At 35.4% G+C, this 10,518-nt stretch overlaps 1 protein-coding gene across 3 annotated transcripts; it reads right to left on the bottom strand.

The window, feature by feature from the left end:
• Positions 1 to 215: 215 nt before the first annotated feature.
• Positions 216 to 10,438, bottom strand: LOC135610316 (protein SHORTAGE IN CHIASMATA 1 homolog). Of its 3 annotated transcripts, XM_065104694.1 has the most exons (9): positions 10,264 to 10,436; positions 10,090 to 10,176; positions 9,925 to 9,981; positions 9,744 to 9,818; positions 6,785 to 8,787; positions 4,723 to 4,930; positions 2,649 to 3,155; positions 528 to 2,012; positions 216 to 449 (listed from the first exon to the last, which is right to left on the bottom strand). In XM_065104694.1, exons 1-9 carry the CDS (start codon positions 10,360 to 10,362, stop codon positions 336 to 338), a joined length of 4,635 nt encoding a protein of 1,544 aa, XP_064960766.1. In that variant the 5' UTR covers positions 10,363 to 10,436; the 3' UTR covers positions 216 to 335. The 3 variants fall into 3 exon arrangements, with proteins under 3 accessions (XP_064960766.1, XP_064960765.1, XP_064960767.1); XM_065104693.1 differs by having other exon boundaries at positions 10,090 to 10,438; XM_065104695.1 differs by lacking the exon at positions 2,649 to 3,155 and having other exon boundaries at positions 10,090 to 10,435.
• Between the last annotated feature and the right edge of the window lie 80 nt (positions 10,439 to 10,518).

Here is a 10,518-nt window from a genome sequence, read left to right as displayed (position 1 = left end):
ACTGAAGCTAAAGCTTATCTAAAGAAAGTGTATACTGCACTACTATTCGATCACACATGACTTGCTCACTTGGAATCAATTCTTGGATAAGGAGATATATAATCCCTTAAAAATATAAGAGATATGCCTCTAGCAACGAGGGAGAGAAGTCAGATTTCCAGTCCTCAGACCACCAACTTTTGGTGGCTGATGCTAGACAGTATCATGTCTATGCCATAACTTGTGAAGAAATTTCTAATCCAAATTAAGAAAAAAAAAAAGAAAAGAAATTACAAGCAAACAGAGGTCATTCTCAGAGTCTTCACAGCTGTATCACAATAATGTAGCAAGCTAATTCACCGGTCATCTCGGCATCTTTTCCTAATACTACAACCTACATTTGGGCTGTTTCTGTTTCTCCAGACCAGCTTGCTCTGTTTTTCGTTTCCATTTTTTGTGAAAGAAAGATTCTGCAGAAATTTCTTTCACATGAGATTATTTTTATGTGCACAAAGAAAGCAAGTTAATTGATGGTTTTAGATACATACCTGTCTGGCTCTCTTGTCAATGGGGGTCCATGTTCTAGTAATGAAGGATGATTCCTTGCATTCCCTTTTATTTGAAATTGATGGTCTCTTAGCGTCCTTTCTCCATTTATTCTTGGTTGTGTTCCTCGTCTGGTTACTCCCTTGATACCTGTAAGTATCAATAACAGAAGGGCTTTGACTCCTAGATGGTCTATCTTTAACATTAGAAGTTCTTCTACAATTAAAACAAGGGTTTCTTGGAAGGGTTTGTTGCTGCCCGTTGCCCTTCTCCTTTAGTCTATGAAGAAAATCAGTAATCCAACATTGCCCTTGAGACCTTGATGGTTGAGTTGCATTTGAGAATTCGTTCTCACCATAAGCTGGTGGAACTTTTTCCTGAGCTGATAAACCAACAATATTTGTCCTATGGTCCTGCATGAACTTTTCTTTCTGATATTCTTGGGTTTTGATGAGTACATTGTCCCTTCTGGAACACACAGGTTCATGTTTGAACATCATATCATCGAAACTCAGATAGTGATCCTTCATAGAACTCCTTTTGTTCGTATCATGGTGGATCTCAGTAGAGGATGGGAAAATAGAATGACCTTTCATTCTAAGGCCTCGTGGACTTACAGCATGGGAGCTTCTATCTGCTGGTTCAATTCCTAATTCTGGTTTCTCCAAGAAACTAAATTTGTCTGATGCCAAGGGGAATTTTTCTTCAAGAAAGTTGTAATCATGTTGATTGATGTCATCAATGAAATCCTTATTAATATAACTGTGTCGAACTAAGCTGTTCAAATCATGATCAATCACTGTAGATCCACTGGGTCTTTTACCCAGCATGTCACTATAATAATTGCTCTTGATCTTTCCCATTTTCTCCTGGATATTAGAGAAGTTTCTTAATTGATATTGCTGGAATGCTGGAGGCTCTTCCATTGTACTAATATTTTGATTCAATGGCTCAGCAAGGAAAGAATCACCAGAAGGCATCAAATAAGTGTGACAGGCATGTCTCCGTTTTTTCCTAGGTGAGGACAACAATCTGCTATTAAAATCCGAGTCAATGGAGGAAGATTCCGTCATAACAGATTTAGATTCCCCAACTTCCCCATATCTGCACAAAGCACTGAAAAGAGAAATGCTTTCTTCAGGAACATGATATTTCCCAACAGCTTGAATTCTGCGTTCATTGGACCATTCTAGAAATTCCACAAGGCTACCCCCAGATGAAAGTATCACGTGAGCAGAGAGTGGATTTATAGATGGAAATCTTGTAAGGAATGATTCACCAATGGACTCTGATTCAGGCATTGCTGGATACAGATCTCCAGCTGACCTGGTTGCAGACCTAATGCAGCTCAGAATGATATCATCTGTTGAATCAGCATCATGTGAGCAAAATAGTTGCAAATTCATATCAAGACTGGCAGCTGCCGCATAAAGTGCATCAGATGACTCCATTATAGCAGCAAGGAAGCTGCTCTCACCCTCAAAGATCTAGAAAAGCACAAACAACCAAAGAACTTTACATGAAGATCGTAAAACAGACATAACTAAAGGGGCATACCGGAAAAGCTTTGCAAGTATAACCTAAGCTTAAAATTTCAGTGGTTGTTATGTGGTAAGTGAAATGACTCATCGATATGGTATGGCCATTTTGAGCATTCTTAGAGGTAAAACTCAATAAGGTGGATATAAAATGAGAAACTAAAAGTCACAAACACATTAGAAATAGTCATACATTAGTATATGAGCTTTAAAACAATACTAAAATTGATGAAAACATGATGCAAAGAATCAACTGCATGCTTCTAACTTTATCACCATTCAGCATCCGTAGCTTCTCTGATGGAACTTTAATAAGCTGAAGTGAAGTAATTTTCAGATAATTTTATTAATTACACAACTTCTGGAAGTTCTTTACTTGCATTATTTGTCAGACTTGGTAGCTTGAGTGTTTGCGACAATATTTTGCTCTCAGTGTGCAGTAATCTCAGCATTAATTAGCTTTCCAGGTCTAAAGGAGAACAAGACAAGGTCTGCAATTTCATACTTCAAGAATAGGCAGAAGTAATAAATTTTTAACAGGTATGGTTGAACATCAAACTTCACAGATGAACATATCACGCTCACCAGTATGCAGGCACTGAAAGAATAACTAAGGGACATAAGAGTGCTAGTTGCAATGTTCTCCACAAACATTGTTATAAATGAATCTTCTACTCTGGTTGCTTTCTTGTCCACAAAATTTTGAGCTTCATACCATATTAAGCAAACTGCAGCATTAAATATCAAGTCCAAAGGTAGATCTATATCTCGCTCCACAACTTGCAGACCTGCTTTCTCCATTGCTAAGATTTTCTGGTATGAAGTTCTTCGAGAGATAAGCATTTCCTTCTTAAAACTTTGGGTGTTCACAATGACAACTATGTCAGGGAAGCAAGGTGCCCCTGAGTCCACATTCTTTAATCTTACGAAAGAAGGAATGTTTATGGATTCATTTTCATAAGAGGATTCCATTTGATTTGCAGATTCTGAAGATCCACACTTACTCTTCTCCTCTGTAGGAACAAAATTTAGTGTCTCTATTATGTTGTTTAAGCTCTGCTGCACACTGGGCATGAACTGTGAGAAAGCTTCCTAGACCAATATCAATGAGTCACATTGTAAGAATGACGGTGTTATGTTGAGCCAAATACAAGAATAATAACGTGCCAATTTATTAGAAAGAATTCAGAAAAAAGAAACTTTTATACCCAAGAAACTTCATGGAATTTACAGTTGGTATAGAGTCCGTTAGATGGTCTGCCACAGAATAATTTAAGAGAGTTCATTACTGCAAGCACAAAGTATGCATTTGAAAAGCAATTTTACCTAAAGTAGATCTTTGTGCCTACATTATATGCAAGGTTTCCAGAAACTATTAGGCATGCACAACCATACATGAGAGAGAGAGAGAGAGAGAGAGAGATCTACTATGTCAACATGCACCTCACTCACATTTGGGGTCCATCTCTAAGGCAACAACAAAATTGATCACTTCACACTGGGTGATGGCGCTGCATATATATATGTATGTATGTATATATATATATATATATATATATATATATATATATATATATATATATATATATATATATATATATATATATATATATATATATATATATATATATATATATATATATATATGTATGTATATATGTATATATATATATATATATATATATGTATGTATATATGTATATATAAATATATGTATGTATATATGTATATGTATCTATATACATATATACATATGTATATGTACATATATATATGTATATATGTATTTATGTATATGTATGTATATATTTATGTATATATATACATATATACAAATATATACATATATACATATATATATATATATGTATATATGTATATACATATACATATACATATATATACATATACATATATATATATATATCAGTTTTGCGAGTTTCAGTGTTCTGGATTTATTGGCAAGATTTTAAGCAGTAAGAATGATATCTGAGAAAGTTCATTTGGACAGTATACATATGTTTGTTGGAGACAGAACGCAGTATTAAAAACCAACCTATTGTGCAGACACCACTTATCATTGATCATTATTATCCTTTGTTTACAGCTAATAATAAGTCTAGCCAATGGTCTTTTCAGTTTAACTCGTGGAGATCAGGACATGGTATAGAACTATTAAGGTCATTGCATAATTGAGCAGTAAATTCAAGCACATGATCCACACACATCCACAAGTATATTTGGCATGCACAGATGCATGTTATGCAGAAATATGCATAGCTCACATGCATGCATATGCGACAAAACTAGCTGCCCCAAGAAAACAATCCTTGGAGACACATGCATGCATAAGCACACGCATCAGTCATCATCACGCGGGCAAGTTTACACACTTGCATCCATGCTAATAGCATCAACTTCATAGACATTCACATACACATGCAAACAAAGAAAAAGAAGAGAGAGAGAGAGAGAGAGAGAGAGAGAGAGAGAGAGAGAGAGAATGGTGGGACCATCAGCCAGGCAATAATTCCGAAATTACATAATTATACAAGGGCTAGCTTTGTATCAGAAAGAAATAAATCGGGAGCATACCAAGGAAACATAATGGTTGCAAGAGCTGATAACAAAAGCAGGTAAATCAGACAGATTAAATTACCCTTGTAGATCCAGGATGACTGCATGCATGAAAGCCTTCACAAAGTACAATAGGAGTGAGATGATTCTCAATTTTTACATGGATGAAGTGTACTTGAGGCAGAGCATCTGATTTAGGATGTAGAGAAGACAATCTAGATGATGCATATGGACCTCCGTATTCCAAGATGACGCTGAAGTTGTTGAAAGGAAAAGAAGTAGAAACATTCCTTGTAAATGGAAGAGAAGACATTTTGTGAAAATCTTTTGCATATACAAGATGAAGCAAAATGGCCATAATATGAAAACTTTCCCATGCAAGTAGTAAGGTAACAAAATGGTTATAATTAACTACTGTAATTTGCACTTGACATAAGCACAACTTTAAAAGATATTCTACTAATTCAATAGGATATATATCACACACACCCATGATCAACTTCTAGCATTTTCCGCATATTTTTTAGATATAAAACAATGTTTTGGCATATCAGTGATAGGAAACATGGGAAATCTAGTGTCTCTACGAGGAGTTTAATCGATAACTAGTGGACTCTCTCCATCTATTTAGAACAATCAGTGATCTATCAATGAAGATAGCATAATGGTATTCTCTAAATCATATTGTGCATACAAAGGTTTGGAATGGCCTTTTTTTTAGACCATCGGATGGATGTCACATGCTTCACAAGCACTTTAGCTGCTGAAGACAAATTCAATCACAATGTTAATAAAGGCCTAAAGAACATATAATTAATTGATTCTATACAGTTGAAGAAAATTTGGTTTCCACAGAGAAATATACTGTTAACTCAGGTTAAACTATGACCTATACATCAGAATTTACATTACTGATACCCCTAGACAATTAAATGCTAAATCCAAAATGCTAGAAGAATGACCCAATAAATTCATTCAATAGCATAAATCACAAAAGTATAAAATGAATTAGAACAGTTTTACTATTTTATACGAAACTATACTGCAAATAGTGTTTCTATCATAATAGGATCGATCAGGAAAGAATTATCACATTGTAGGTTTTCCTGATCAAAATTAGTTAAAAGATAAAAGAAGGCTGCAAAGGTAAAATTGTTTCTTTGAGATATGGGTGACCAGGATTCAAGTCATTGAAATAACATCTTTAATTATATTATTATAGGGGTAGGCTTAGGCTCTCGCAAACCTCATATTGTTGAAACTTGAAAGCCTTGTGCACCAGAGAGTGAGCCTTGGTGAGATTGCTCTTTTGCAATTTAGATGACCAAGCTTCGAGTTATGAAAACAAACTCTCGGATAACAGGATTAAGGTTGTATATGTTATTCCTTCTAGGGCCTTATATTGGTAGGCACCTTGTGCACTAGGTGACAAAGATTCGAGTCATTAAAATATCATCTTTAATTATACTATTATAGGAGTAAGGCTGCATATATTGATCCTCCCCAAAGCCCATATAGTTCAGAGCCATGGTGCTATAGTAAGATTGCCTATTGCAATCTAGGTTGTATGTATTGTCCCTCAAACCCCCCATAATGATGGGTGTCTTGTGCACTAGGTCTCCCATTAATGAAAGACTACAAAAAGGGAAGAAGAAAAGGAGTGAGAAAAAAAAACACGTACTATAAAGTATAAACATTAAGGAAAAAATAATCTCTAACAATATCCCTTGTCTCAGCTTCCGTAATCACACACCAAAGAAACCTAAAAGAAGTTGACCTTTTATTCTCTAATTACCAAAATATTGAATCAGTACATAGAAATAGCCTATATGCTTGCAGAAGTAAGATTACATACACCCTCCAAAACTCCACATTGACAAGAGCATTTTGCAAACTTGCTTTCTGATTGATGACTGTTTAATAAGATGAAAGCAAGTTCAAGAATATAAAAAAAAATTCAAGACAAAAGAATATTAATTTGTTAGGTGTAGCACAAAAAATTAGTTATCATAGCAAAAGGCATTTAAACACTAGAGACAACTTAAGTAAATCAAAAGCAAAAGACAAAAACAAAAAACAGTATTACATTCAATATAATAGCATTGAAGACAAAAATTCCTACACTTATAGTAATGAAATCTTACTCGTAAGATACCAGTAAGCAATCTGAATGATGAAGATGTTCCAACACAGAATTGTCATATTCAGTGCTGTCTATTCCATCCAAATTACTTGGGGGCAGAGAATTAGCCTTTACAGCATGTAATTTTATTCCCATTGAAGCCAGCTTCCAAGTCAGTGGCAACCAAAATACTCTCTCAGCTACAATCAGTATCTTCTCAGAATTCTGAATATTTGACATAAGTAGCCCTTCAATGAGAGACAGTGATGGATGTGGATCAATTAATTGTTTACCAGATTTCCAGCATTCATCTTCAAGTAAGGCCTCAAGTGATCTTAATCTTTCTGCCATTGTTTTGATGTTTCTAACCAAATAGCTTACATATAGATGAGCAGCATGGACACCAAAGAAGCACAAGAAATATGACAACTGCTTAATACCATATAGTGCAACATATGCCATAACATCTTCATGACTTGAGTCTGAAGTGCACCGTTTTGAAATTTTGTTTATAATAAGATTTAATAGTTTTTGCCTTGAAAGGCTAGAAGTTTCAGATTCATTGGCAATGTGCACAAGGTCTGCTTTCAAATAAGGGCTCTCCTCCAAGATGGCCGAATAACTTTTCTTAATGTGATCCATAAGGCCCAGAATATGGTCAGAGAGGCAAACAGTATGCACATCAATTACCCACTGTGCAAACACCTCTTTAGGGATACCACATGGGATAGATGGCTCTTGCAAGACAGCAATAGGTGCTGTAATATGCTTATCAGAACATTTTACAGTTCCATCTTTATAGTTTCCCATAGATGTGCCTTTCCTCACATCCAAGAAGAAGCTGAGATCATTAGATTGAGACATTGACTCAGACAAAAACGAAGTCTTTTGTGTAATAATGTTAACTTTCCTTTCTGCATTTTCCTCGAATTTTCCATTGTTTGGCATCTGAGTGCTTTCAGGTTTTGAAGATGAATAAGTAATATGGGGAATATTCCTATGAAGTTCTGTAGGTAATTCCTCACACTGTAGTGTGTCTACATTTTCCAGAAAATCATCAAAAAAATCAATATCAATGGCTGCATTTTCTGCAATGTCAGTTTGAAGATCAGAAGTTGTACTGCAACTACTTACATTATGTAGCATATTCATATATGTAAAGCAAATTTCACGGTTGCATACCCCTTCTAGCAAAGGATGCCAATCTAAATATATTCCATCACTTGCAGACAGAGAATGAGGTTTCAGAGCATGAAGTAACTCCTCAACGACCATGCTCACTGATTTTATTGCTTTATCATCACAAAGGATAGGAGTAGGTAGTGATTTGAATGTATCATCAATCAGAGCCAGCTCAGTACTGACAAAAGATTGATACAGGCCCCCAGCAAAATCCATATCATCTATGACCATTAGCTCAGTCATATCCAGGGTCTTTGCTTGTTGTGAATTGACAACAATTTGCAAGACATCATCTGAAGGAAAATCAAAATTTTGAACTTCCTGATAATGTACAGAGCATGGCATGTGAGAATAATCTCCATTAGCTGCAACACAATAGATTACTGAACCTCTTTCAAGGAGCATAATATCACCGAGATTTATGACATTCATATCTAGTATGGAGCTGAGAGACATAGGTTTCTCTTCAGGGAAGTAGTCCATTGAAGTGTCTTCTGAAATATGTTCCATTATGTCTACACTATTAGATTCCAAAAACTCATTTGCATTAATCGCCAACTTGTCAACTTGATGCCCATCACAAGCTTCAAAAAGTGGAAGCATACAACTGAGAACTTCTGCATTGGCAATACCAGCGTCAGGGTCCAAATAGTGCTCATGGACTTCTAGTTGAGGTAATATCATATTATGATCCAGTGTCCTGTCTACGGAAGAACTATTAACTTTGAGAGGAGAGAATTCTTCTTTGTCAGATTTGGCATGGATGTCGTCCACTAAATAAGTTGACTTAGCAACCTTATGGGGATATATGACTGTAACTTCAACATCAATGTCGAGACTATCCTACAAAGAAGCATATATTTGTATAACAAGAAAAACACAGCAATTCTCCAAGAAGACATGCATCGGATTATAAATCATAAAAATTTCAGTGTATGTATTGTTTTCCTTTTTTAAAGACGACCAACAGCCATATTTGGATTTACTAGTGTAAAATTTCCACGAACTTGACAGAATGGACATGTTCAACATCAATGGTTATAAACAAATAACAAACTGCACCGTAGTTTGTCACTCTTTTCTGGTGGGTTATAGTATGTTATATAGATATAAGTTGCCAATATGATGAGTAAAGTTCTTCAATGTAACATTCTAGCAACCATCATTGCCTTTGCATACAAGTATATTGCAGCTTCATCACTATTTATTTTTCAAGGACAAGTGAAAATCTAACACTAAAGTGGTTGGTACAGTCAAATAAATTCTCAGAAACCACATGAATGTGATACAATTTACCATTACTTAAGAATCTAAGATGATTATTGAATTTTCGCATACTAAAAATTATCTTAAATCATGAGATTGAGATATCAATCAAATTAGGCTTTCATTCATAAGCTATCATATAATTCATTCTCAAATAAAAGGTTAATGTTATAGATCTAGATTCTTATGGAGAGATATTGTCGAATGGATGAAGCAGTCATCATTTCCTAAAAGTTTATGCAAAACGTGCTAATCAGAGGAAACATCAACAAATTGATCTTTTCTCTGATGTGCATGGAAAATCTTTGAAAGAAATTTTCCCAGATGGTACACATTGACTTTTGGCCAACAACCTTAGATTTTGGGATGTGATGTTGTTTTCCAGTAACATGTTGACTTTGCCTTGCCAAATATTAAACCACAAATTTCAGCATTAGTACTTGGAAATCCGACAGCAAAAATGAGCATAGAGAAAACAGAATAGCAGAAAACATACAGCATAATGTTGTTAAAATGAAATGGTTTCATCATACCAGAGGTATTGTGATGTCTGGAATCTTGAAATAAATTCCAGCTTCCTCTGTTTTGGAGGAGCCCATGGACTCTCCCTGACAAACCAATTACAAAAAAAGCTAGAAGAATGTGAGAAAAAAATTGCAGAACAGTAAAAAAGGAACCAGTGACTGCTCTTTCAAATATACTCAAAGTTCTTACCAGTGGTAGATCTAACTCAACTATCTCAAACAGGTGTTCCTTCAGTAACTCGTTACCCTAATGATATGAAATCAAGATACAGAAATTCTTGTATTTAGAACAATCAAAATAAATAAACAACCCTTATCTACATAAAAACTAAAAAAGCACACTTAATAATTCTACCTCTAGATCTTTAGCAACAAAAACACTAGACCTCAAATCTAAACACTCGTCCACATCCTTTTCTCCCTGGATGAGAATTGATACTTCCTGCAAGCAATAGCACACTAGAAATGGCCAGACCAAATTTAACAAGAGGAAACCAATGCAAGAAACTAAGCAAACACAATGACCCACGTCTGAAATGTCAGCATCAGTCGCACCAGATCTAGAACTGCCCCAACCTTTTTGGTCAGCTTCATAGTGACACGCAGCTCCGCTCTTCTTCTGCGGCATGAATGAAACCAACACGTGAAATGAAAATGAATAAACTCAAACAAGAAAAAAAAGAAGGAGCTGATTTGCCTCAGGGTCGTCGATTTCTGGCAGTGGAGAGACCAGTCTCCGCTTCCGAGGGGCGAAACGAAGGGAGCTCCGGTGATCTGTGTCGGG

Source organism: Musa acuminata, chromosome BXJ2-4, assembly GCF_036884655.1.
Source record: "Musa acuminata AAA Group cultivar baxijiao chromosome BXJ2-4, Cavendish_Baxijiao_AAA, whole genome shotgun sequence".
NCBI lineage: Eukaryota > Viridiplantae > Streptophyta > Magnoliopsida > Zingiberales > Musaceae > Musa > Musa acuminata.
The sequence above is the reverse complement of the archived record's forward strand: the minus strand, read 5'-3'. Positions and strand labels throughout refer to the sequence as shown.

Bases quoted from the DNA above. Each gene is read 5' to 3' on its own strand.
- LOC135610316 (XM_065104693.1), bottom strand. From the start codon at position 10,362: ATGCCGCAGAAGAAGAGCGGAGCTGCGTGTCACTATGAAGCTGACCAA. The intron at 4,931-6,784 runs GTAAGATTTCAT...TCCATTTACAAG, and splicing joins TGCTTACTGGTATCTTACGA to GAATGTTTCTACTTCTTTTC. The intron at 3,156-4,722 runs GTAATTTAATCT...ATATTGGTCTAG, and splicing joins GTCATCCTGGATCTACAAGG to GAAGCTTTCTCACAGTTCAT.